Source organism: Balaenoptera musculus, chromosome 3, assembly GCF_009873245.2.
Source record: "Balaenoptera musculus isolate JJ_BM4_2016_0621 chromosome 3, mBalMus1.pri.v3, whole genome shotgun sequence".
NCBI classification, from domain to species: Eukaryota; Metazoa; Chordata; class Mammalia; order Artiodactyla; family Balaenopteridae; genus Balaenoptera; species Balaenoptera musculus.
Genome location: NC_045787.1, coordinates 165,026,307 through 165,053,484, shown reverse-complemented (window position 1 = coordinate 165,053,484; position 27,178 = coordinate 165,026,307). Strand labels below are relative to the sequence as shown.

General features: G+C 55.6%; 2 protein-coding genes across 2 annotated transcripts; both read left to right on the top strand.

Annotated features, from left to right (window-relative positions):
• The first annotated feature begins 1,847 nt into the window (after positions 1-1,847).
• On the top strand, positions 1,848-7,372 carry ANGPTL4 (angiopoietin like 4). The gene is made up of 7 exons (XM_036848876.1): positions 1,848-2,366; positions 2,542-2,652; positions 2,779-2,896; positions 5,087-5,200; positions 5,527-5,622; positions 5,710-5,991; positions 6,710-7,372. Exons 1-7 carry the CDS (start codon positions 2,031-2,033, stop codon positions 6,889-6,891), a joined length of 1,239 nt encoding a protein of 412 aa, XP_036704771.1. The 5' UTR covers positions 1,848-2,030; the 3' UTR covers positions 6,892-7,372.
• An 8,613-nt stretch (positions 7,373-15,985) lies between these two features.
• RAB11B (RAB11B, member RAS oncogene family) lies at positions 15,986-26,833 on the top strand. The gene is made up of 5 exons (XM_036848917.1): positions 15,986-16,415; positions 23,455-23,650; positions 24,514-24,707; positions 25,059-25,139; positions 25,793-26,833. The coding sequence occupies exons 1-5, from the start codon at positions 16,376-16,378 to the stop codon at positions 25,936-25,938; spliced, it is 657 nt and encodes a 218-aa protein (XP_036704812.1). The 5' UTR covers positions 15,986-16,375; the 3' UTR covers positions 25,939-26,833.
• Positions 26,834-27,178: the final 345 nt, after the last annotated feature.

Sequence of the window (27,178 nt, the reverse complement as noted above, 5' to 3'; positions counted from 1 at the left end):
TAGAGATACAGATGGAAAGACTGTTCATGAGACTGTGTCCTGCTCCAGACTGAAATCTCCCAAAGGCAGGGATTTCCTTCAGCTGCCCACAGACAGGCCAAAAAAAGAAGTCAATTTTACTGCTTCGCTTTCTGATGAGAAACTCCAGCCCGCATGCCACCTTTCTAATGCCATTTACTTTGCCCAGAGTAGCCTACATTGGGTGGAGGGGGCATCTTGCCCACCATTATGGACCCAGCATAGTAACCAGCACACAGCAGGTACCAAAAAAACAATTGATCACGGTGATATGTTATTGTTGGGTCAAAGGTATATTCCACAGAGCAGTTTTTTAAGATATAATCCAGGGCCAGCTCCGGGTCCCTGGACAAATTCTTTTGTAGCTTGTTCACTGCAGGTGCCTCTAAGAGGCTTGGGTGTACTTTGCGCCCTCTGAAACACAGCACAGAGGTAGAAGCCCCTTAAAAGTGGATCAGAAAAAGGCCTTCAGGTTGGAAAAGTAATTGATCATTTTTCTCAGTGCAAGAAGCCAGGGAGGAGGAGCGCTCACTCTTGGATAGCTATGTCCCCCACTCAGAAGGAGGCCAGGGGCTGGGGGCTGGACAGGCCGGCTGCCAGGGCAGACAGTGGCTGTCTGGATCTATTCCTTGCCAAGGTTCTCCTCTCTGCCCTTCCCACCTGCCTGTCACTGCTGCCGGGATCTGCTATCCTGGCACCTGGCCCAGCCAAGTGTATGGGGCGCACAGTTTCGGATTCCAGAGGCTGAGCTGGCTCGGAGCCCTGCTGAGTCAACTCTGTTTTTCTTGCCTGTTCTCTGAGCCATCGTGCCCTGGGTTTTTCCTGGCAGGCAGGTTTTCTATGCCAGCCTCAATTTTCAGGGAAGGTATAGGGAAGTTGGTGGGAATGGAGGAGGAGAACTTTGGTATAAGTTTGTTGAATAAATGCTTAGCCTTGTGAAATGAAAGTCGTCCACCTCACAGGCTCACTCAATTCTTCCTCTGTCCCAACTCTGTCCCTACCCCAGGCTCAAGAGTGTTGGGGTCTCTCCACCAGCCTGGGAACTCCATGTAGGAGAGCAGAGGACTGTTTGTTGAATGAATGAATGAATGAGGGAGAAGGGGGAGACCTTCCTTCCATGTATCCCCTCTTTTTGTTCCAAGGTTCCTGCTTTGATTCAGGCAAACACTCTGAAGACCCTGACGGTAGAGAGTGGGCAGTGGGGAGAGAGGCCCCCGCTGGAGACTGAACAAGACAAATCTGGGCCCTGCCACCAGGGCACTAAGTTGTGCGGAGTGGGATGAAAGACGTTAAAGGATCCCACAAACACATCTGCAACGACCAAGCCTTGAGCGGGAAGGAGCGCGGGAGCCCGAGATGTCTCCCCGGGAGACCAGCCTGGTCTTGGGCGGGGATGTTTGAGGGGTCCCGGGCTTCCCGCCTAGCCCTGCTGGACTGAGCGTACCAGGACCCTCTTCCCCAGCTTTTGACTTGGGGAGGGGGTCAGGAATGCAGCCCTCACGCCCCATCCCCGCTGACACCAGCGCCTTTTCCCCAAAGAGCGCGGAGGGGGTTTGGGGGGGGCTCGAAATTCCGGCGCTTGGAAAGGGACCGCGGGGAGAGGAAGTCACGTCTTCCACGGTCAGTAGAGAAGGCACGATGGACCACGCACGTCCGGGCCTGGTGGGAGGAGCCAGAGTTTTGCACCTCCCAGGGCGCCCCTCACCCCCAAAACTACCCGGCCTCCAGCACACTGAACCTCACCCCCGGCCCCACGCCCCGCCCCCGGAACCCCATGCGCCCCGCCTCCCAGGCTCCTCCTTCTACTCCTGCACTGTGCTTATAATAGAGGGCGTCGCGGGCACAAGGCGAGCTGTGATTCGAATCTTTCTTCTGGCTTCTGCGCTCAAGCGAGTCTCCACCAGGGCCCCGGCATCTCCACCCCTCTCATCTCGACCTCCGAGTCCCCCTTGCGCCCCCTCACCCCTGCCTCTCCGATTCCCCGCGTCCCGGCGTCCACACCACCTGGAAGGATGCGCTATGCGCCAACAGCCGGAGCAGCCCTGGTGCTGTGCGCCGCCACCGCCGGGCTGCTGAGCGCGCAGGGCCGCCCGGAGCCTCCGGAGACGCCGCGCTTCGCCTCCTGGGACGAGGTGAATGTGCTGGCGCACGGGCTCCTGCAGCTCGGCAACGGGCTACGCGAGCATGTGGAGCGCACCCGTGGGCAGCTGGGCGAGCTGGAGCGGCGTCTGGGCGCGTGCGGGGCCGCCTGCAAGGATCCTGAGGGGTCAGCCGCGCCTCCGTTCGCCCCGGAGAATCTGGTCCCTCCCGCCGGCGACGCAGTCCCGGAGACCCTCCGCAGCTTTCAGGTACGTACGCTCCTACTGCCCTGGAAGGGTGTGGACGGGAGGGGCACATCCTGGACTCCCTGGGCTCTCCTGCCCGGGTTTCAAAGGATGGAGAGTTGGGAGTAGGACCGGCGGATGAATGGAGAAGTTGGCGGCAGGAAGCCAGATCCTCACCAGGGTTTTATACTCTCCCCAGACTCAGCTCAAGGCTCAGAACAGCAGGATCCAGCAACTCTTTCAGAAGGTGGCCCAGCAGCAGCGGCACCTGGAGAAGCAGCACCTGAGAATCCAGAACCTGCAGAACCAGGTGCCCGATGCTTGCCCCAGATGGGGAGGGAGGTTGAAGTTGGACCTATGGGTCTGGACGTGGAGCTAAGCAGGTCGAGCAGCCTGAGCCATCCAGACCTGACCCCCTCCTCCTGTCCTGTCCCAGATGGGCCACTTGGCCCCCATGCACCTGGGCCACGGGGTGGCCAAGCGTGCCAGGAGGAAGAGGCTACCCAAGATGGCCCAGCTTGCTGGCCCAGCTCACAATATCAGCCGCCTGCACAGTGAGTGTCCAGCCCTTTGCTGTTCTCTGGAAACCACCCCCCCACTATTCTTGACCCCCCCCCCACCTTGTCAGGTCCACCTTACTGAGAAGGAGAGAGGCCCCGGCCCTGCGTCCCTGTGGGCTGACGGGTCTCTGGTGAAGGGGTGACTGGGACACCCCCTCCTCAGCCCTCTCCCTGCCTCACGGGGCCACCCCACCCTTCTTCCCAGCAAGCCAGTGGGATTTCCCCAAAGCCTCACGGGGCCACTAACTGGAGCAGCAGGCGGCTGGGAAAGAGGGTCCAAGAGGGACCTGAGCTGCAGGGGTGTGGGAAAGGGGGTGGTACAGCTCAGGGACACCTTCCTGTAGGTTGGAACCTTCTAGGAGGACAGGATGGGGGACAAAAGGGTGCCAGCTAGGGAGGCTGGAGCCCTCGTTGGGTGAAGAGAGAATGGCGGCCTGGGAGGGGAGGTTCTGATGTTTGCCTGCCACCCATCCCCCATGGTCTTTTAGAGTGTGGATCTAGGAGGGGAGGCTAGGGCAGGGAACCCCCATCTCCTTGGCCAGACGCACTACTCTTGCATCTCTTACAAATCCAGGCCTCCTGACTCACACACCTCTTCCGTCCCACAACCTTCTATTGGCCCGGAAGTCCCTGACCAGCCGTTCCCATGCCCCCCCCCCAAGTTCTGGTTCCTTTATTGTGTATGCCCCATAGCACCCCAGATCTCCTAGCATGTCTGTAGGTGTCTGACACAGATTCCCAGCTCCCGGTGTCTCTGTCCCACTGATCCAGACCTGGCTGGCTTCCCTGTGGTCCTCGTACCCCATCACCCAGCCTGGCATCTGCAGCAGTCTGCAGCCAACTGGGTGAAAGTTCAGATCTCCCTCTTCACACCCTCGGGCTGGTTGCTGGCTTCCAGCCCTCTAGTCTTGAGGGCTCTGGCACCTCCCCGTCCCACCACTCTCCCTCCCCTCCCCAACCAGGAAGGGTCCATTACACCCTCCCAAACCGTAGCCCTGGGATGAGCGGCTTCTGGGTGGGGCCCTCAGGCATAGATCCAGGCTGGGGAATGTGATGGGGAAGGGGGGGTCGTGTGTAGGTTTGGGGACTCCAGGCGCGGCCCTGCCAAGTATGGGAAAGTTCAGAGCTGAGGAGACAAACAGCTGGTGTTAATGGAAGCCACATTGGTGGTTTGGCGGGCTGCCTGTTGTGATTGGAAGAGAGGAAAGTAGGGGAAAGGGGAGCTGCCTCAGGGGCCAGAAAATGCCTCCAGTCATCTGGGCCCGCCCCCATTCCCACAGTGTGGACACATTCACCCCGCGACCTGAGCCTTCCCCTCCCCCTTCGACCTTTCCCCTACTTTCCGGGCTGGGCTGGGGCTGGGGGCGGGGACTTCCCCGGTCGGCCGATGTGCCCTGGCCATCCCTCCCTTTTTTCCTCCGTCCCTCCCTCCTTCACTCCTTAACCCTTCCCCCTCCCTCTCTGATACCTGGGACCCCAGGCAGGGCCTCTGTGGTGTCCCCAAGCCCCATCCAGGCCTGATTCCCCACCCGCCACTGGACAGAGCAGAGCCCCCTCCTGTTTATCGCAGTTCTTGCCCCATCCCCACTCTGGTCCAGCTCCTTCAATCATTCCTTCATGGCATCTTTAGTAAACACCTGCTGTGGGCTGGGATCAGCCTGGGCACCGGTGCCATATGGTGGGCAAAGAGCCATTCCTTGTCCCTAGCCTCATGGACCTCATTCAGTGTGGGGAGTTGGAGAGAGACCATCAGATGACCCCAGTGTTGGGGAGTAGGAAGTCCTCAGTGCCCCTAACCTGGTCTGGGGGGGGTCAGGGACATCATCCTTTTCAGAAGCTGGGACCTTTAATATGAGGCAAAGAAAGGCATGAGGGAAATGGGTCTCAGAACACTAGCATGTGCAAAGTCCCTGTGGCAGGAGGGTGTGTGGCCAGAGGGTGGGCGTGCAGTGCAGGAGGAGGGAGGATGGGTATAGCAACCAGTCCTGGGGTGCCTTGTAGACTGTGTTGAGGAAAGGCACGGGGAGCTATGGAAGACTTTAGGCAAGTGGGGGATGTGTCATGAGCTCTAGATTGCCCTCTCCTGTCCCTGTCACCTGCTGCCCAGCCCCCAGACATGCCTGTTTCATGGAACCCCCAGGACTGCTCTCTGCTTCAATCCCCCCACCCTTGTCTGCCCTGCAGAGCTGCCCAGGGACTGCCAGGAGCTGTTTGAAGAGGGAGAGAGGCAAAGTGGATTGTTCCAGATCCAGCCCCAGGGGTCCTCCTCATTCCTGGTTAACTGCAAGATGACCTCAGGTAGGGATGCTCTGGCCCCCCAGGTACCCCAAATATCATGGGCCCGGTTGTCTTTCTGTCAAATGCAGCTCACCCCCCTCCCTCCCTTGCTCCCCGCTTCCTCCTCCCCTGCTGGATCCTTGGGACAAAGATCTAGGCAGAGCCCTCCGCCTGCTGACCAGCCCATCTTTCTCCTTCGACCATCTTCCTCCAGTCCTGCTGGGATGGATGAGAGGAACATTGGTCTCCCTTGGTTTAGAGGTGGTTTGGGGTTTGGGAGCCAGATGGGGGAGTCAGGGTCTCTTGTGAGAAGAATCCTCCTGGTGACCGTGCACCTTTCTGGGCAGATGGAGGCTGGACTGTAATTCAGAGGCGCCAGGATGGCTCAGTGGACTTTAACCAGCCCTGGGAAGCCTACAAGGATGGCTTCGGAGACCCCCAAGGTGGGTGTTTCCTGCAGGCCAGAGGCACAGGGGGAGGAGGGGCCACCGAGGTGGGTCGTTCTCACAGATGGGCCTTTCCCACTGTAGGCGAGTTCTGGCTGGGCCTGGAGAAGGTGCACCGCATCATGGGGGACCGTGGCAGCCGCCTAGCTGTGCAGCTGCAGGACTGGGAGGGCAATGCCGAGTCACTGCAGTTCCCCGTCCACCTGGGTGGCGAAGACACAGCCTACAGCCTGCAGCTCACGGCGCCCGTGGCCAGCAAACTGGGTACCACCACCTTCTCGCCCAGCGGCCTCTCCCTGCCTTTCTCCACTTGGGACCAGGACCACGACCTCCGCGGAGACAAGAACTGTGCAAAGAGCCTCTCTGGTGAGCAAGCAAGCTCTGTGCCTCCTTGTCTTGCCCTTTGCCACACAGCTGGGACCTCCCCTCCCTACCTTTCTGCATCCGTCCCCTGCCTTCAACTCCATCTATTCCCTCCCCACTTTTCTCCTTATGTGCAGCATACCCTTGGGCAACTGACTTGACACTTCACTTACCCCATCTTTAAAATGGGTATAACCACACCGTCCACACCATAGGATTATTATGAACATACGACGAGATGACGTTTGTGGGATGGTGGCTGGTGTGTGGCAAAGCCTCCGAGACAGACCCCAACTTGTTCTAATGAAATCGGAGGCAGAGCCCGGGCCCTGTGAAGTGAAACATACGAAACTTGCCTTTTGGTGGGTCAAAGAAGGATGGAATAGTGGTTAATTTCATATGGTTCAATCTAATATAAACTAGTGAGATGCATGACAGTCATAGAGAGGCTTTAATAAATGCTTGCCATGTGCCAGGTGCGGAGAAGTCACTCGCCAGGGTCACAGACATAAAAGCTGCAGTTACTGGGAAGGGGGGTGCCCAGAGCCCCTGAGGTACCTTTGTCACAACCTGGGGTTCCTCAGAACACAGTTTGACAACCACTGCTAAAGTCATCTAAAGTGTGTGACGTCCAACACCCAGCCTCATCCCCATCCCAGCCCCATTGGAGGCCCAAGGACCCATGGGCCTGACCAAGTCCCCTTTTCTCTGACCCCGGCAGGTGGCTGGTGGTTCGGTACCTGCGGCCACTCCAACCTTAATGGCCAGTATTTCCATTCCATCCCGCGGCAGCGGCAGCAGCTTAAGAAGGGCATTTTCTGGAAGACCTGGCGGGGCCGCTACTACCCGCTGCAGGCCACCACCATGCTGATCCAGCCCACAGCGGCCGAAGCAGCCTCCTAGCCGCCTCACTGGGGCCTGGTGCCAGGCTCCTGGAGGACGGTGACTGATTCTGGCCCAGCATGTGGCCACTCCCTGCCTGGGCAGGGGCTCCGAGCAGGGGCCATCTGAAACCTCATGGACAGAGAAGATGTCCACGACTGGAGATGCCCCCGCGATGAGTGGGGGGCTGCGGGAAATGCCCTCTGAGAAGAACAGAGCTGCAGGGCTGCAGGGCACAGACCCCGAAAGTGTGGGACACGGGGGCATTGAAGCCCACTCCTCGCCCGCCCGAGGAGTAGGGGACGCAGAGGGACCACTCGGGGGCAGCCAGGCCGGCCCTTGATGGCGGATTCAGTCACGTTGACTGGCTGGGGGACCAGGACTCCCATAGGCCCCGGGCGCCCTTGTGGTGCTGTAGCGTGTGGGTGCTATAGGCGAGCCCGCACCAACGGCATCTGGGCTGAGCCCACAGAATTCTTGGAATAAAAGCAACCTCAGAACATTTCGTTCCTTTTCGTCCTTTGTTTTTGTTTTGAAAAGTGGACAGTTTTCGAAGTCCACATAAACATGTTCCCAGGGTGGAGGGCGAATGCTTCCAGGGCTCTTGAGGACAGCACTGGTTATCCCTACCACCTCTGACAACTGATTTCAATTTCCTTCACTTGTGATTTCATGACGCATATCTCATTTTTTATTTTCAAAGTTACAAAATAAAACCCTCATTCAGTCTTTCTGGAAGCAGGTAATAGAGGAAATAAGAAGCTCTTCCTGACCATACCTACGCGTATGAATCACTATTAACTTTTTAGTGTCCTGCCATCTGATAGAAATATGATGTGAGTTGTGTGTTTAATTTTACTTTTTTTGTAGCCACATTTTTAAAAAAGCAAAAAAAAAAAACAACAAGTTTTAAAAGAAACAAAGTAAAAAAAGTTTTAGGAATATACTTCATTGAACCCAATATTTCCCCAATATTACTGTTTCAACATGTGGTCAATATAAAAGTTATTGATGAGATATTTGACATGGCTTTTTGTACTGAGTCTTCCAAATTCAGTATGGATTTCACACTTATGGCGCATCTCAGTTTGGACTGGCCGTATTTAAGGGCTCAGTAGCCACAGTGGCCAATGGCCACCGTCTTGGACAACCCAGCTCTACTGTGTGACATTAATGCAGTGTTTTGGGTAAATTCTTCCCATTTTTGGCCATGTCTGCAGAAGTTTTCCTTTAAATTGGCTTTAAATATATATATATATATCTTGGGACTTCCCTGGTGGTCCAGTGGTTAAGAATCCGCCTTCCGATGCAGGGAACGCAGGTTCGATCCCTGGTCGGAGCTAAGATTGCACATGCCGCAGGGCAACTAAGCCCGAGCGCCATAACTAGAGAGCCTGCGTGCTGCAACTACTGAGCCCGCACACTCTGGAGCCTGCGTGCCACAACTAGAGAGAAGCCTGCCGGCGCAACGAAAGGCCCCACATGACGCAAGTAAGACCTAACGCAGCCAAAAATAAATAAATATTTTAAATATATATATATATATATATATATATATATATATATATATCTAAAATTCAGCTAATATTTCTTGAGCACCTACTACAGGTCAGGCCCTGTCCCAAGTGCTTGGGATACTCTAAACAGAAAGATCCCTGCCTGCACCAAGCTTGCCTTCAAAGCCCCTCCCATTACAGAGAAGGTGACCTATAATTGATGGTCCAAACTGGAGACACTGTTGAGAGTGAAAGGGGGGGTGTTGTTAATAATTAAGCCAGATGACAGATGTAAAGCAGCTCCCTCCCAGGCATATAGGGACTTACTGACCCAGTTTCTAAAAATGTAGTCACATATCTTACAGCATGTGGAAAACCCTGCCATAAATAGGTTAGTAAAACTAAACTCGGTGAAAACAAAACAATGCAAATGCTTTCAAAGTCCAGCTAGAGGGAATTCCCTGGCCGTCCAGTGGTTAGGACTCCACGCTTTCACTGTTGTCAGTGTGGGTTCAATTCCTGGTGGGGGAACTAAGATCCCACAAGCCCCGCAGCCAGGCCAAAAAAAAAATCCAGCTAGAAAACTGATCTATGGTGAAAAAAAAACCCCACAATAAACGAAAAGTGGTTGCCTCTGGAAGGGTGGGAGGTGGGATAGGGATTGACTCGGAAGGGATATAAGGGAACTTTCTCGAGTGATGGTGATGTTCTGAACCTCAACAGAGGTGGGTTACTCCCGTGTTCACCTTTGCCTTGGTGAGTATACACTTAAGATTTGTGCATTTCATTGTATGTAAATTTCACCTTAAAAAAAAAGCTACAACAGTCATAAAAAGACATGGAACTCTAGTTAATGGTATGCATGCTGAAGTGTTTTAGAGGTGCAGTGAACTGATGTCTTCAAGTTTGTTTTATTTAAAATTTTTTTCCAGCTTTATTGAGATGTAATTAACATACAACAGGACTTCCCTGGTGGTGCAGTGGTTAAGAATCCGCCTGCCAATGCAGGGGACACGGGTTCGAGCCCTGGTCCGGTAAGATCCCACATGCCACGGAGCAACTAAGCCCGTACCGAGCCTGCGTTATAGAGCCGGCGAGCCACGACTACTGAAGCCCACTCGCCTAGAGCCCGTGCTCTGCAACAAGAGAAGCCACTGCAGTGAGAAGCCTGCGCACTGCACCGAAGAGTAGCCCCTGCTCGCCGCAACTAGAGAAAGCCCGTGTGCAGCAACAAAGACCCAACGCAGCCAAAAATAAACTAATTTAAAAAAAACATAAAACATTGTGTAAGTTTAAGGTGTAGGACATGTTGACTTGATACACATATACTGCGAAATGAGAAGCACCCTAGCATTAGCCAACGCCTCCATCACATCACACAATTATCTTTTCCTTTTTGGTGGTGAGAACATTGAAGATCTACTCTCTTAGCAGCTTTCAGGTACACAATACAGTGTTACCTGTAATCACCATGTTGTCCATTAGATCCCCTAAATCTTCAACTTCCTTTGAAATGCATCAAAAAATTAGATGACGGGTGACTAGAGAAATGGATATGCGATAAAGCAAAATGTTAATAGTGCGATCTGGGTCTGGGTATTCTCTGTACAATTCTTTCCGTTTTTCTAAATGTTTAAAAAATTTCACAATGAAATGTATGTAGGGAAGAAAATCCTAACGAGATCCTGTTGCCTTCTAAAGGCTCTCATCCTTCATCTGAGCTCACAAAGGGAGATGAGGATTAGATAATTGTTGAAGAGATATGAGCAGGAGAGAGTGAGCCTCTCTCCTTGATGAGTAATAAAGGTCTTCGAGAATTGAAAAAAAAGGGAGAGGGATAAATTAGGAGTTTGGGATTAGCATATACACACAACTATATGTAAAATAGATAAACAACAAGGACCTACTACTGTGTAGCACAGGGAACTATACTCAATATTTTGTAATAACCTATAAAGGAAAAGAATCTGAAAAAGAATATATATGTGTGTGTGCGTGTATAACTGAATTACTTTGCTGTACACCTGGAACTAACACAAAATTGTAAATCAGCTATACTTCAATAAAAAATTTAATTCATTTAAAAAAAGGAATTGAGGGCTTCCCTGGTGGCACAGTGGTTAAGAATCCGCCTGGCAATGCAGGAGACACGGGTTCGAGCCCTGGTCCGGGAAGATCCCACATGCCACAAAGCAACTAAGCCCCTGCGCCACATCTACTGAGCCTGCGCTCTAGAGCCCGCGAGCCACAACTACTGAGCCCATGTGCCACAACTACTGAAGCCCGCCCGCCTAGAGCCTGTGTTCCACAACAAGAGAAGCCACCACAATGAGAAGCCTGTGCACCGCAATGAAGAGTAGCCTCCGCTCGCCGCAACTAGAGAAAGCCCGTGCGCAGCAACAAAGACCCAATGCAACCAAAAATAAATAAATAAATAAATTTATTTTAAAAAGGAATTGAAAAAAGGTAGGACTTTTGCAGTATGTGGTTCAATGTTATTTAATGCACTGCTTACGATTATCACCCGTATCATAGGGCACATGTTTGGGAAAAACAGCATCTGCCTGTGCCCCGAGCCCCAGCTGCTGTTTTAATAGGAGAACCTATTTTTCCAATATTCCTAGGGGTTCCTTGGGAAGGTAGTGGGGGCCTCTTTCACTAGAGGAGAGCCTCTGTGTTGGGGACACACTAGCTTCCCTGGGGCCCTGGCTGAGCATGGGTGACGAACTCCTCAACACTTGGAGGCCAGACCCTCTCCAGGATCCTTGTTTGGGGGTGTCCTGTATCGGGCAGGCTTGGAGAGTCTCCCTTGAGACTACTGTGGCTGAACTGGTGGGGAGTCCAGTCTGCTGAGGTGGGGGCAGAGCCCTCCCAGTTATGCCCTCTTTATTCTCAGGTTCTGCCAAGGAGGGCTGATTGCTCCTTCTTCTGCTATCACCTCCTCCTCCAACACAGCATTTCCTGCCCCTCCATCACTGGGAACGACAGAAAGAGTAACCACCATGGCTGGGAACCAAACAAGAGCCAGGAAGTGAATCCTGACCCAGCCAACTTCAGAGCTGGCGCTCTTAACCATATCACTCTCCTGCGGAGGGGCCAGGACAGGACAATCAAGCTCTATGGCCTCAGCTCCTGCATCCGGAAAATAGGGATGGTCTGGTACCCCACCCTCCCATCCCCACCGCCCTTTCCTGTTCTCCAGGTGCCGTGAGGATTTCATGTAGCATTACATGAAAAACAGTCTGAGCAGTGTCTGGCTCATGGTGAGCACACAACATAAACATGAGCCATCATTACTATCATTACTATGAGCCATGCTGGGTGGGCGCGGGAAGAACATGACCCAGACAGGAGAAATGCCTTCATGGTGGAGGTCACTTTTGAGTCAGTTTTTTATTTTTTCTTCTTATTTAAAATCATGTTTATTAAGAAGGTTTACTTTTAAAAAAAAACATTTATTTTATTGAAGTATAGTTGATTTACAAGGCTGTGGGGTTTTTTGTTTTGTTTTTTTTGGCCATATGGCTTGTGGGATCCTAGTTACCCGACTAGGGATTGGACCCATGCCCTCGGCAATGAAAACACGAAGTTCTAACCACTAGACCGCCAGGGAATTCCCTACAATGTTGTGTTAATTTCTGCTGTACAGCACAGTGATTCAGTTATACATATATATGTATAATTTATATATATATACATATATATATATTCTTTTTCTCATATTCTTTTCTATTACGGTTTATCACAGGATATTGAATATAGTTCCCTGTGCTATATAGTAGGCACTTCTTGATTTTTTGTTTTTTTTTAAGGCCTTTATTGAATGTGTTACAATATTACTTCTGTTTTATGTTTTGTTTTTTTGGCCCCAAGGCATGTGGGATCTTAGCTCCCCGACCAGGGATGGAACCCACACTCACTGCATTGGAAGGCGGAGTCTTAACCACTGGACCACCAGGGAAGTCCCGACCTTCTTGTTTATCCATTCTATGTATAATAGTTTGCGTCTACTAATCCCAAACTCCCAATCCATCCCTCCCCCATGAGTCAGTTTTCAAAGGATAAAAATTCTACAAAGATGGGGGAGGGGTGTGGCACCGCAGGAGGAGAGCACTGTGAGAGCAAAAGGCTGGTTGCCTTGGAAGGAAGCACAGCTCCTGTCTGGCGAACCAGTGCATAGCCCCACCTGGCTGCAGCGAGAGGCAAGAAGCTTGGGTGGTGAATGCGGGTGGGGTGGGGAGGGGGTTTGGGCGGGAATGTGCTGGGCTTCAAGCCAACAGCCCAGGAGTGTGCAAAGGCCACTAGGGTCCTCCCTGGTCTGGCTTCCAGCCTGCCTCACCTTTTCCCCTAATCTCATCTCTGGGCCCTTGGACTCAACTCTCCAGCCACTGTGGCCTCCTGGCTGTTCAGAGCCATTGGGCTCTCTCTCACTTGCTTGTTTTGTCTGTCTAAAATGCTGTTCCCACCACCTCCTCCCCCTCCCTTGGACTCAGTGCAAATGCCACCTCCTCTGGGATGCCTTCCCTGCCTCCCTAACTAAGTAGATCCGCCATCACATAGCCCAGTTTATTCCTGGGCTCACTGCACTCTGAAATTTCTTGTGCGTGCCGTTGTTTACTTGCTTCTTGTCTGCCTGTTCCACTAGACTGTCAGCTCTGCAAGGGCTGGGACTTGGTCTCCTTCAACTCTGCATCTCCAGCCCATAGAGCATTGCCTGGCCCAATGCAGGTGCTCAGTAAATGCTCACTTAAGGAAGGACTAAAAGATTTTTAAACAGGGGAGCAAGATAACCTGACTTATGTTTTAAAAGACTCTTGGGGTGGGGGGGATAAATTAGGAGTTTGGTATTAACATATACACATTACTATATATAAAATAGATAAGCAGGGACTTCCCTGGTGGTCCAGTGGTTAAGACTCTGCTCTCCCAATGCAGGGGGCCCAGGTTTGATCCCTGGTCAGGAAACTAGATCCCGCATGCCTCAAAGAAGATCCTGCACGCCGCAACTAAGACCCGGTGTAGTCAAATAAATAAATAAATATTTTTAAAAGTATATAAATAAATAAAATAGATAGCCAACAAGGGCCCACTGTATAGCACAGGGAACTATATTTAATATCTTGTAATAACCTATAATGGAAAAGAATCTGAAAAAGAATATGTATGCCACTGAATCACTTTGCTGTACACCTGAAACTAACACATTGTAAATCAACTATACTTCAATTTTTTTAAATAAATTTATTTATTTATTTATTTATTTTTGGCTGTGTTGGGTCTTCGTTGCTGCGCACAGGCTTTCTTTAGTTGCGGCAAGCGGGGGCTACTCTTCGTTATGGTGCACGGGCTTCTCATTGTGTGGCTTCTCTTGTTGCACAGCACAGGATCTAGGTGCGCGGGCTTCAGTAGCTGTGGCATGCAGGCTCAGTAGTTGTGGCTAGTGGGCCCTAGAGCGCAGGCTCAGTAGTTGTGGCGCACGGGCTTAGTTGCTCCGCGGCATGTGGGATCTTCCCAGACCAGGGCTCAAACCCGTGTCCCCTGCATTGGCAGGCGGATTCTTAACCACTGTGCCACCAGGGAAGCCCCCCCAATTTAAAAAATATATTTATTTATTTATTTGGTTATGCCGGGTCTTAGTTGCGGCAGGCAGGCAGGCTCCTTAGTCGTGGCATGTGGGCTCCTTAGTTGCAGCATGCAGGCTCCTCAGTTGTGGCACACAAACTCTTGGTTGTGGCATGCATGTGGGATCTAGTTCCCTGACCAGGGATCAAACTTGGGCCCCCTGCATTGGGAGAGCAGAGTCTAAACCACTGCGCCACCAGGGAAGTCCCTATACTTCAATTTAAAAAATACATAAATAGGAATTGCCTGGTGGTCCAGTGGTTAGGATGCGGCTCTTTCATTGCTGAGGGCCCAGGTTCAATCCCTCGCTGGGGAGATAAAATCCACTAGTCATGTGGCGCGGCCAAAAAAATTTTAATTTAATTTTAAAAATAAATAAATAAATAAAAGACTCCATGTGACTGGTATGGGAAGAACAGACTGTGTGGGGTGAAAGCAGAGCAGGGAGCTTTGGGAGCAGGAAACTACACAGGTCCGTGAAGTGATGACAGGGCCAGTATAGGGGTGGTGGCAGTGGTGAGGGTGAGAAGTGGTCAGAAATTTAGGAGGGAGGAGGGACAGAATAAGGCAACTGAGGGAGGGGTTGGGAGAGAGGGGCAGGGGAGTAAAGGACGAGGAGGAGAGGGGAGTCCACCACCTCTGGCTTTGATGATGTGGGTGAAGGGATGGAGTCACAGGAGGAGGAGAGGATATGGGAAAAGAGGCCAAATTTGTGTTTGCGATGCCTGATTGTCATCCCAAGGATGAGGTCCAGGAGGCAATAATTATTATAATTAGCACATAAGCTATACTTACATTATCACTAATCAAACATTTATGGGACTTCCCTGGTGGTCCAGTGGTCAAGACTCCGCACTCCCAATGCAGGGGGCCTGGGTCTGATCCCTGTTCAGGAAACTAGATCCCTCATGCTACAACGAAGATCCCACATGCCACAACTAAGACCCGTACGGCCAAATAAATAAATAAATATTTAAAAGCAAAACACAGCGTTTATTGCCCACTGGGGACACAGCAGCGACTGCCACAGACACAGCCCCTGCCATCACATGGCTGATGTTCTGTTGGTGGGGGACAGAAACTAAATAGGATTGTGAAAATTTAAAAGAGGAAACCTCAACTAAAATTGGAGTCAGGAAGTCTTGCAGAGGGAGCTCTTATGCCCTGCCACTCCTCAGTTACCCCAAACAGGAAGACAGCCAGACCCCAGCCAGAAGAGATGTATGTACCTTGCACTCCCAAACAGTAACTGCAATTACTTTACTAAAGCTGGAGAAGAGATTTTCTTCCCTCCCAACAACAAGCCCAGCCAATGGAAACACCACAACTTAGCCAATGAGAAGCTGTCCTCACCTTACTTTCCTCCGAATTACCTTTCATTTTACTATTGTCCATGACTTCTTGTCTCATCCTCTTTTCTATAAAAGTCTTCCATTTTGTACAACCTCTGGGAGTATCTCTGCTTGACAGATGAGATGCTGCTTGATTCATGAATCTTCTAATAAAGGCAATTAGACCTTCACACTTACTCAGTAGAAGTTTGTTTTTTAACAGGATCGAGAAAGAAATGCATACTTTAATGTCAAGTAGGGATAAATCCTTGGGGTGGGGGATGGAATAAAACAGGATAAGGGGACAGAGAAGGGGAGACAGTCTGACACCCAGTAAGGATTTATAAATATTTGTTAAACAAAGACTTAATGACAGACAGTGGATGGTTGATTTAGTATGTGTTTAGGTCAACGATCTAGTCATACTCCAAAGATTCCATAAGGTGAGTTTCTCCCGTTTTACAGAGGGAGAAAACTGCAACCCAGAGAGGACAGGGGACCTCTAAGCTAAAAAAGTCCCCACTCAGATGTCCCCCCAGAAACTGTCATTTCTGGGGGCAGCGGGGCTGGGGGTGCGGGTGGGCGGCCCGCAGAGCAGCGCGCATTGACCTATGACGTCATCGGGACGGTAAATAGCGTAACACTACCTGGACGTAGCCCTATTTCCCCTCCCGGACAGGTCCTCTGCTGGTCCGGTACTGTCTGAATCAAACCCCTCATTGGCTACTCGCTCCGTCAATCCGTTTCATTGTTCCAGTTTTCCGCCCCGCCTTCCAGAGCTCGCCTGTGATAGGCTGGCGAGGCCGTCACTTCAGAAAGGTCCGCATTCCTTCCGCCTTTCTCCAGGAGACCGAGGGAGAAGAAGGTGGATCTCCGGCGGCGCCCACCCCTGGGGCTCTGCTTCCGCCTCTTATTGGCTTCTCTGGGTGCCGGTCGCTACGCCACCCATCGCTGATTGGCCATCCGGCCGCCGCTCTGCGCGGCGCCGGCTCCGCCCCCGTCGGGTGTTTGTGGTGGGGCTGCGAAGTCGCCAATCCCGCCGGAAGCGCCAGGACAATGGGGACTCGGGACGACGAGTACGACTACCTATTCAAAGGTGCGGTTGGTGGGGCACAGACGGGTGAGCGGGCGGCGGCGAGGCGCCGGGCAAGCACCCAGGCTGCGCTCCAGGCCTCTGGGCCCATGCCGGAGCCCGAGGCTTGGGGCCTGGCAGGCCAGGCAGCCGGGATGGCCAGTGCAGGCCGGGCTTGGTCAAGTTCGGGCCAGGATGCGCAGCCATGCGGGGCAGGCTGTCCAGAGAGGCTTGGGGGCCCGGGATGCTCCGAGGCGGGGCCAGGGCCCAGGGGGGTGGGGCCCGGGGCAGTGGGAGAGGCCGTTAGGGGCGGGGCATTCAGAGGGGACGGGGCCGCCCGAGCATTTGGCGGTCCGAGCTGGGTGGAAAGCTCTCTTCGTGATGGGGGCGTGTCCGTTAGAGGCGGGGCTAGGATGTGGTGGGCGTGTCCAATAAGTGGGCTAGGGTGGGCGGGTGGGGGTGTTGCTCTCGTGGAGTAGGAGGGGCCAGTCTTGATTGGTGGCAGTGCATCTGGGGGCGGAGCCCGGGAAGGGAGGGGCGGACAATGGGGGTTGAGGTGCGTGTGTGGCGGGGGGTGGGGGGTGGACCCTGGATTGGGGAGCAGAGTCGGAATTGCGTGGAGGGGCACCTGCGGTGGTGGCGGGGGACTGTGTGTGCTGAACCCAGGCCTAGTGGTTAACAGCAATAATTATATCTTAACTCTTAGATCTCTTGAGAGCGCTGTCCAAGCACCTGCACTTTTCTAAGCACTTTACACACATGAATTCATTGAAATCCTCACCACAACCCTGTGAGATCGATATTATCCAGCATCTCTCTTTATGGACCTGGAAACTGGAGGGACAGTTTAAGTATTAAATCAAGATTTGAACCCAGACCACTTAAGGAGTGTATCTGGGGGAGCTTGTGGCCAAGATCTGGGACTGGTGTTGTCAGATGGTCTCCTCCAACCTGCTGGAGGATCTTCCCTGCCAGGGCAACAGAGGGCTCTAGGAACCTCAAGTAAGGCCTAGGAAGGTCAGGCAGCTTAGGGGTCACTGACTTTCCAGTGCCTTCTGTGCCAACCTAGGCTTTGGCCAGGTCCTGTGCTGCTGTGTTGGGCTCCCTGGCTGGCATTGGTCACCCTTGAGAGCTAACCCCTGGATGCACACAGGACACCTTTGCCATGCTGCCTGCTGCGTGAGGGTGTGCTTCCCATGCCAGCCATAGACATCTTTCCCTCGTTGGGGGAGCTTGGCCATCCCTGGGAGTGTGGCCTGTGTGACACTGTGTGTCTATGGTATTATCCCTGGTTGGGTCTGGGGTTCTGGGGACCTTGGGAATGTAGAAGATGGGATGGAGCGCTTCCTACCTGGGATATCCACGTGGTAAAAGGTTTCTGGGCAGAGGGAGTCCCCATGCAAAGGTCCGGAGTTGCCACACAGCACCATGGGCTCAAGGAGCTGCCTGCAGGCTGATACGTTGCTGGCAAGTGAGGCTGTGTGGTCGGCAGGCATTGGGCCCAGGCCCTTGTGCCGACTGAACCTTGGGGTCTCACTTTAGAGGCAGAGGAAGCTCTGTCAGGGCCTTGGGGATGGGTGACAGGTGACTGGACGCCAGTCCTGCTGCAGCTGGTGCCTGTCTCTACCCAGCCCACCCTGAGGCAGCTGCTCCCCAGGTCCTGGCTGGGACCCACCTGGATGTGTTACTACAAGGGCAGGGGGCGTTCCTCCCAGTGTTTCCGTGGTCATTCCCCACTCGTTATTTTCAGCCGCTTGCTGTTGTAAATAACGCAGCTCCAAGTGTTTGCATGAGTCATCTTTTGCCCTTTGGGTTATTTCCTTGAAGTATGTTCCCAGAAGTCCAGTTATTGGGTCAGGGGCAATGGAGCAGGCTGTGCGCTTCTCAGGATTCATCTCCGGAGTCCTCTTCCTGGAAACACTACTGCGACAGCTGGTGGGGGGGTGGGGCGGTGCCTGCCTGCCCCGCTGCCCTCTGCCACTGGGCTCCTTTTCTGAGTCGAGCAGGTGCCCTGCTGACTGTCTCAAGCCAGGTCAGAAGAGAAAGTGTAACTCACAAGGTCAGCGTTTACCAAACTGGTCCTCTGAGACCTCACCTTCACGCTTAATGCCTTGTTGGAGGACCCTCTATTATCTTTTAATATTTGTTTGTTTGTTTTTATAAATTTATTTTTTATTTTTGTCTGTGTTGCGTCTTTGTTGCTGTGCACGTGCGGACTTTCTCTAGTTGCGGCGAGCGGGGGCTACTCTTCGATACAGTGCGCGTGCTTCTCATTGCAGTGGCTTCTCTTGTTGTGGAGCACAGGCTCTAGGCGTGTGGGCTTCAGTAGTTGTGGCACATGGGCTCAGTAGTTGTGACGCACGGGCTTAGTTGCTCCGCGGCATGTGGGATCTTCCCAGACCAGGGCTCGAACCTGTGTCCCCTGCATTGGCAGGCGGATTCTTAACCACTGCGCCACCAGGGAAGTCCCCTAATATTTGTTTTTAAATCCACTCAGTTTTTGTCTCACTTAAATAGGAAAAGGAAATTCTTTCTGACTCATAGAAGGAAGGAAGGAAGCCAGCAGGCAGGCAAGCCACCACCATGGCATCACTGGCCATAAATATGGCAGGTAGACTGAAACGTGAATACACTGCACGCCACAGACCCTCCTGAGACCGCGTGGCCTGCAGAGGGTCAGGCCTAGGCAGTAGAGAGGTGTCCAGGACACAGCTGTGCCAGAAGGGTTGACAAGGACCAGTATTCTCACCGCACATCTCCCCAGCCCTGCCGCCTGGCGCGGGGAGTCCTTCAGGAGTGGAGGGGGGCTGTGATCCTCTCATCCCCCATCCCGTGCCCAGCCTCCCCCAGGCTTCAGTCACCTTCCCCTGGCCCTGCCCTGGGCACAGAGGGCCCACACCTCTCATGTGGGACCCTGGCTGGCCCCCCTCTCCAGCCTTCCCACCACTGACTTGCTTTTTTTGGCAGCCACGTTACAGGTTGGCTCTCCTGACCTCCCGCGGAGGCCAGCGGATCCCCCTGGGTGTTCCACCCCCGCCCCCAGCCCCCAGCCCCCATGCGGCTTGTTTTCCTCCCTGCTCATCCCCCCCCACCCCAGCAGTGAGGTTGTTTATTTGTACCTAATTATAGATCCTCACATTTATCCTGCTAACGTTTTATCCTTCTCAGCGAAGGGCCATTTTCCCAGCCTGCCGATCAATCCCCGGGGGCGCCCCAAACTCTTCTCTGAGGGACTGGGCGGCAGGGGCCACAGTGCGAGCAGCTAGGTCCCCGAGGGCCACCAGGGCCTTCCCAGAGCTCCCGCCACTCACTCCCAGGGAACAGGCCGGCCCCAGTGCTCACCAGGTGCTCCCGAGGCAGCCTCCTGGCTCTCCAGCCTGAGCAGGCCTCGCACCTGGCCGGCTGGTCTGGGACCCAAGCACACCAGCTCCCCCCATTATGAATGGTGGCCCTGCCTGTGCCCCGGTTTCGGGCACCTGTCCTCTGCTGTCTGATTCCCCCGGGGAATAGCTCTGGCTCTTCCTCCCCCGGCCAGTCCCTGGGGCCTGGGATCTGCAGGGCCTGCTTCCTGGCGGAGTGGTGGAGCCCTGCTCTGCCTGGAGTCGGGGAGCCGAGCGCCCCCAATGGCCACTCGGTGACCTGAGTGTCAGAATGGGGGCCCCAGATGTGCCACACTGTCGTGGGGTGGGCCAGAGGACCAAGGGCTTCCACGAGGTGCCAGCTCTTTGTTTTTGCCCACTGGGCTTGCCTGCTTTGCCAGCCAAGTGGTGTGCCCAGGGGGACCGTGTCCTGGCCAGTGATGCCACCAACTCCTGTGGAAATGCTGGGGGCTGTGTCCTCAAGGGCCCTTTCTTTCCCTGAGACAACAGATGACTTGTATCTTGGACAATGCCATTCTCATTCCCAGCCTGCACACGGGACCAGCCCGGCCGCTGCCCTGCCGGCCACTTCTGCATTGGGCACCGCGTGCCAGGGACCGCGGGGGCAGCCCCGCCTTCCCGCCATTTGTCCGGGCAGCAGCTGGTGGCCCTTGTTCTGCTCTGGCCCCCACTGTTCTCACTGGGTGACCTTGGGCCAGGGAACTTGGTCACTCTGTATTGAGTGTCTCCAACTGTACACGATAATGTGAACATCTGTCCCTGGGGTGGCCCTGAGAACTCCGTAACAAAGCCTTTAGGGCTGGGCCTGGCCTGAGGGGCTGAGGAGATGGTCGGCTGGGCCAGGGCAGAACCCCAATGTGGCAAAGGAGACCCCGAGGCTGGACAGCTGGACAGGGCTGGGAAGGGAGTGAGAGGGTGGGGAGGATACAGGCAAGGGCCCAAAAGGACCCTCCTCCTCATTTCCTGTTCTGTTCCTGAGGATGTGAGAACTACGTGCAGACCTCCCTGGCTTTGGCCGGGTTCCTGTAGCCGCCGTGGGCAGGAGGTGACGGGGTGAGGGCGTGGACAGTGGGCCCTACGGTCAGTCCAGTCATGGCCCCACTGGCATGGCTGGGCGCCCTTGGCCCTCAGCCCCAGGCCCATGTCCATTCACCTCTTTCCACCTTTCTCTGAAGTCAACTTGGCATTCTTATGCTGGGTGCCCCCAGTGTCAGGGGAGGACCCCGACACTCATCACAGGTGTTGTGGGCTAGGCCACGTGGTGGTTTGGGAGAAGAGGAGAAGCCTGAACCCATGGATTTTGAAGGACAAATAGGAGTTTGCTAGCTACTCTAGGGGTTCAGGATACCCCAGATGGTGGGAGAGGAGGAAGCTGAACCCAGACCCCTGCGCTCAGCCCTGGATCCAGAAAACCTGGGTTCACATCCTGCTGGACCACTCTCCAGCTGGGTGGCCCTGGGCAAGTTGCTGCTTGCTGAGCTTGGTTGGGGGGTGGGAGTGAGCCTGCAGTTATGCACGGGCTCAGACCCCAGCTCTACCCTTGGTGACCATGTGCCTTAAGCTGGTCATTCCCCTATCTGCACCTCAGTTTCTCATCTGTAAAATGGGTCATATGTGAGGTGATGGCACATCCAGAGCTTTCTCAGCACGGAACGTTCTTCCTGTTCTTGTCGTTCTTGGCTCTAAAGCAGCCTGTCCAGAGAGGGTGCTGGGTCCTGGGGGCTGCCTGGCCCGCCCCCTCCTTACTTGTGGCCCAAGGATGGTGACCTGGGCATCTTCCAGTGAGGGGGGAGGTGGGCCTGGGAAGCTCCGCCAACCACTTTGGCGTTTGTTCATTCGACAGGCATTGATCAGGTGCATCCCATGCGCCGGGCAGTGCACCAGGTCCTGGGGATACAGCAGGGAACCAGACTGTCTGAGATGGCTGCCCTTGAGGCAGAATGACAAAAAAAAATCTATAAGGGAAACCTGTCGAGTGTGAGAGGGTGGGGAGAGCTATGGGGGAAACGTAGGGGAGGGGAATGGGGAGTGTTGGGGGGAGTGGGTTTTGGGGGGGGGTTAAAAAATATTTATTTATTTATTTATTTGGCTGTGCCGGGTCTTAGTTGCGGCGTGCGGGATCTTTAGTTGCGGCATGCCGGCTCGTAGTTGCAGCATGCGGGATCTGGTTCCCCGACCAGGGATCGAACCTGGGCCCCCTGCAGTGGAAGCGCGGAGTCTTAACCACTGGACTGCCAGCAAAGTCCTGGGAGTGGGGTTTGAAGAAGATGGCTGTCATCCGAGGGGCCACACAGAGGAGATGAGGGCAGGAACCTGGTGGGTACCTAGGGAAGAACATTCCAGGCAAGGGGTAGCGTTGCAGGGAGGCCCGTGTGTCTGGAGCAGAGTGAGCAAGGGAGAGAGAGGGAGGAGGTGAGGGCAGGGAGGGGACGGGGCAGGTCATGCACGGCCCTGTGGGCTGCCGGGAGGACTTTGGAGGTGGGAGCCCTGGAGGGCTGTAGGCAGAGGAGGGATGGGACCCACGCAGGGTGCTCACAGGCACCCTCTGGCGGCCAAGGGGAAAACAGCCTGTTGGCTGAAGCTGAGAGTAACTGTAGGGGCGGGCACCAGGGAGGGGGCTGTCACAGCAACCGGGAGTGACGGGAGTGATGATGGCCTGGGGTCGGGGAGCAGTGAAAGTCGTAAGAAGCAGCAGGAATCTGAACACGTAGACATAGAAGTTCTCATCAAGGAAAAACTTTTCATCGGGGCCTTGAGTGACCAAGTCTGCAGCCCCCGTGGCTCCCCACGAGCCAGAGCCACCCTAGGGTGCCAGAGCCTAAGGCCCACACTTGGAGGTCCCTGTGGTTTCCAGCTGGGGCGTCCGGAAAGAAAGGCTGTTTCTTCTGCGCCGCACACACACCTATGCACACACTGACACGAGTCCCCAATGTGTCCTGGGTCTGAGCACAGCCCTCCAGGCCCAGGCCCCCCCAGGACCCTCCAGCCTAGAGCTTGGAGTGGCTGGGCCCCTAGAGGCAGGGCTTCTACAGGTGGGGGCAGGAAGCTCAATAAAGGGAGGGATGGAGGGAAAGACCCGCCTATGCCTGCCCTGCTCTGCCCTGCGCTGCTCAGGAGGGCCCTTGTTCCCACCTCCCTGCAGGATGATCTGACCCCCCCACCCCCACCCCGTCTTAGCATACGGGATCTGGCTGAGTTCTGATCCCAGGCATTCCCGTGTCCCCCTCCCCGAGGTGGCTCTTGTTACTGTCTCCCTTTTCACACCTGTGGAAAAGGCAGCCCAGAGACGTTAAGTGACTTGCCCAAGGTCACCCAGCCCTGGGGCTTTCTCAGGCATGCCTGGCTGCCCAGGTCACCAGGCTGCCATGGAGGTTTGGGAGTTGATGGATCCCCAAGCTGCCTTCTGCTGGGATGCATGGATCCCTGTGTCCCATCAGAGTAGGGGCAGCCCTTCTCTGAAGGACCCTATTCGCTCCTGTACCAGGAAACGTGGTGCCTCGGGCCAGGGGCCCCAGGACAGCTCTGACTCTGCCCCGTCCCTGGCTGTCGCGTGTCTGCAGCACCCGGGGCGCCCCTGTGAAGGTTCTGTGGGTGGACGTGGGCAGCATGTGGGGTCTTGGCTCGGGGCCACTGCCCCCCTCTGACCCAGGGAGGCTCACTCGTATCTCTCCCCGCCCCCAAAGTGGTGCTCATCGGGGACTCGGGCGTGGGGAAGAGCAACCTGCTGTCGCGCTTCACCCGCAACGAGTTCAACCTGGAGAGCAAGAGCACCATCGGCGTGGAGTTCGCCACCCGCAGCATCCAGGTGGACGGCAAGACCATCAAGGCGCAGATCTGGGACACCGCCGGCCAGGAGCGCTACCGCGCCATCACCTCGGCGTGAGTGGCAGGGCTGGGGAGGCCGTGGGCCCCAAGAGATGGGTAGGAGTTGGGCTGGGGGGTGCAGGGGAAGGGGAGAGCACAGACCCGAGAGCAGGGGGTGCAGGGTGGAGGGACAAGACACCCCCAGGAGCTGTGGGACCCTCTGAAAGGCCAGTGCCCAGGCTTGGTCAGGCTGTGACCCCAGGTGGGCATGTCCCACAGCCCCTCTGACCCCTGGCGTCCCATTGAGGCACTGCAGTGTCGCCGGGTGCTGGCTACACCGTGAGGGCTGTTATCAGGCTCTGCCCGCTCCCCAGCCTGCCTGCTCGGCCCGCCCTGCCCAGCCATGTTCCCAGCCTTCCTTTTCCAGGTGCAGCCCTGGCCTCCCTGGCCCTCCTGTGGCCACCCCACCATCAGGATCCCCTCGACTGCCTCTTCCCTGACCCTCCCAACTCCTGGCCATTCCCTGTCAGTCACTTGCTGTCTTCTGGAATCCCTCCACCGAGGCCTGGTCACCTTCTCGGCTCCTTGATCCCTTGGAGTGGATGTGTGTCCATCCGTCTCCTTGGTGCTCTGGGCGGGCAGGGCCACGGCAGGCATTAGAGCTTCTGCCCTTTCCCTGCATAGTCACTGTTTTCCTCCTTCCCTTTTGGTGGCTGACCCCGTGGGTGTCTTCTGACCCCAGATCCCAAACTCCCTCCTTAGGCCTCCCCATTCCTGAGCTGAATCTGGGGAGTGGAGCCGGGGCCTGAGGACACGCACCCCTCCCTCGAGGCCCTGATGGCCACCCCTCGGGCCAAGGAGCCACTGCCCACAGAGCCTGGGGGGCCCCCAGGGACGCTGGCTCGGCTCACGCCTGGGCCCTGCCCCCGTCCCTGCAGGTACTACCGTGGTGCAGTGGGCGCGCTGCTGGTGTATGACATCGCCAAGCACCTGACCTACGAGAACGTGGAGCGCTGGCTGAAGGAGCTGCGGGACCACGCCGACAGCAACATCGTCATCATGCTGGTGGGCAACAAGAGCGACCTGCGCCACCTGCGGGCCGTGCCCACGGATGAGGCCCGCGCCTTCGCAGGTGAGCGCACGCCGGGCCAGAGGGCGTGGCCAGAGGGCTGCTAGGTGTCGCTCCGGGCCATCTGCTCTGGCCAGGGCCTCTAGGTGCCACACTCCTGAGAGCGAGACTCTGACTGAAGCATCCGAGAAGCATCTGGAATGCAGGCAGCTCCCCTGCACCAGGTGCATCTTCCCTGGCCGTGCCCATGGCTGCAGGGGTGGGCATCTCAGTCCTACCCCTTCGGCCCCAGCCCTTCATTTCCTGGGCCAGGTGAGCAGACAGGCAGCCAAGGTCCCCAAGAGGAGGGTATAGGGGACCACCCTGCCCCCCCTCCAGCAGCGGACTCACCTGGGCAAATATTCTCTCTTTCAGAAAAGAACAACTTGTCCTTCATTGAGACCTCAGCCTTGGATTCCACCAACGTAGAGGAAGCTTTCAAGAACATTCTCACAGGTGGTCACAGGGCCCAGGTGGGATCACAGAGGGTGGGCGTGGGAAGGGCACCAGCCACACGGGTCACGTGCTCCAGAACGTAGCCCCTGAACCTTCCTTCCTTAAAACTGCTGTTCAGTCTGGACACGAGGACAAACAGGGCACCCTCCACAGTGTGAGGCCAGATCCCACCCCTGCTGGCACTCAGGGCACAGAGACCCTCTCAGCCCAGCTCCCGTAGACGGGCCCTGCCATGGCTTCACTAAAGAATAGCCCACAGGGTCAGCTGGGGAGGCAGGTGACCTCAGGGTCCCAGAGCCCCTGGGCTTCTGGGAGTTTCTCCTGAGGGAGGAGGGCCTCTGATCTTAAAGAATGAGAGGCCTGGGCTGGGAATTAACATCTGCGAACAGATATGGGTCCTTCCCTTGCTGAGTACACAGCCAGCATTGGGGATGGGCAGGGAGCCTCCAGGAGCCCAGCCCATGGCATGGCTACCCCTGACGTGATGGGGGTGCACAGGGCACAGTGGGAGCCTTTGGAAGGGGTTCCAACTCAGCATCCAGGGCGCTACCGTGAGGAGGTGACATCCAGATGAGTCCTGTGGGAGGGGGAGGTAACCGAGATTGGGGGCACACAGTGCATTCACCGTGTGTCGTTCTCCCCGCCCACCGCAGAGATCTACCGCATCGTGTCACAGAAGCAGATCGCGGACCGCGCAGCGCACGACGAGTCCCCCGGAAACAACGTGGTGGACATCAGCGTGCCACCCACCACCGACGGACAGAAACCCAACAAGCTGCAGTGCTGCCAGAACCTGTGACCGCCCCGCGCCTGGTCTCAGCGTGCGTGCACGTCCTTGTCCTCCGCCCACCCCTCACTGCCCTGTCCTCCCCGCCCACCCCCTCCGCCCTTCTGTGACTGGCTCCTGCCCTCCCATCGAGCTCCGCACGAAGAACAGGAGTTGAGCGGCATCTCCTGTCCCGCCCAAGGAAAGCTAGAAGCCCCGGCTGCTGCACCTGCTCTCCTTGGGTCCCAGTGGGCATCTCAGCGGGGCGGGGAGGGTGGCAGGATGGACCGGGCCGGCCAGAGGCCAAGAGGATGGGCACGCCGAGCAGGCTTCTCCAGTTTTCCACGGTAGCCACCGGGGAGCAATTGCCGCCCTCCCTCTCTGGCCAGCTGGCCCAGCTGGCCCCTGGTCCCCACCCAGAACCCCATTCCAGGCTGAAGCCCGAAGAGCAAGGCGCCAGGGGCCGGGCAGACGGACACTCTTGGCTCTCGGCATCCCGCTCCCCCACGCACAGCCAGCAGCGCACATGCCTTCGACCTCTCCCGTGCGTGCGGGATTCCAGCTCCTGCCTGTAGATTTATGCTGGGAGAAGACCCTTTCCCCACCTCACCCTCCTTTTTGCACGCGGCGCGCTCTCCACCCACCACCCCCTCCCTGTGCCCTTCTCTCTGTCTTGTCTCCCTGTCTGGTCAGGAACCTGTTTGCAAGTGAAGCAATATCTCCGTGTTTTGTATATACAACCGCTCTTGTAGCCTTTGGTTTTTTTGTTATTGTAGAGAAACACAGATTCTTTATACACTTTGTAAGATTTATGCCAAACCCTAGCTCTCGATCTCTTATTCTTCCTGTGGCCCCTGCACTGTTGCCCCGATGCCTCATTTCTCTCGCCCGGTTACTAAAATGTATAATCCGACTTCCTGTACAGAAACCTGCCGCTGCGCCTTTGTCTTCTTTCTCTCCACCAGGCGGCGCTCCTGAGCCAGGGTCCCTCGCTGCAAGCTCCAACCACCCTGGCTCAGCCCCAGCCCCGCCCCCCGCCCAGGACAACGCGGAGCACCCTGAGCTGACCACGGGGGGCTTGGGGCGGGTGAGGGTGTGGTGGGGTGGACCTGCTTCTTGCTGCCCGTGTGGCGGGGAGGAAGGGAAGGCGAGGGGTTGGGCAGTTAAACTCCCTGGCTCTAGGACAGCAGCCCTAAGACCGGAGGGTGCCCCTTGGGAAGGGGTGGGCTGTGCCCGCTGCTCCGTGTTCTCAGCCCCCGAGTTGGGGTTCACT

Excerpts from the sequence above, each read along its gene's own strand:
- RAB11B (XM_036848917.1), top strand. The coding sequence starts at position 16,376 with ATGGGGACTCGGGACGACGAGTACGACTACCTATTCAAAG. Across the intron at positions 23,651-24,513 it reads TACCGCGCCATCACCTCGGC|GTACTACCGTGGTGCAGTGG; the intron begins GTGAGTGGCAGG and ends CCGTCCCTGCAG. Across the intron at positions 24,708-25,058 it reads TGAGGCCCGCGCCTTCGCAG|AAAAGAACAACTTGTCCTTC; the intron begins GTGAGCGCACGC and ends TCTCTCTTTCAG.
- ANGPTL4 (XM_036848876.1), top strand. The coding sequence starts at position 2,031 with ATGCGCTATGCGCCAACAGCCGGAGCAGCCCTGGTGCTGTGCGCCGCC. Across the intron at positions 5,201-5,526 it reads TAACTGCAAGATGACCTCAG|ATGGAGGCTGGACTGTAATT; the intron begins GTAGGGATGCTC and ends CTTTCTGGGCAG. Across the intron at positions 5,992-6,709 it reads CTGTGCAAAGAGCCTCTCTG|GTGGCTGGTGGTTCGGTACC; the intron begins GTGAGCAAGCAA and ends TGACCCCGGCAG.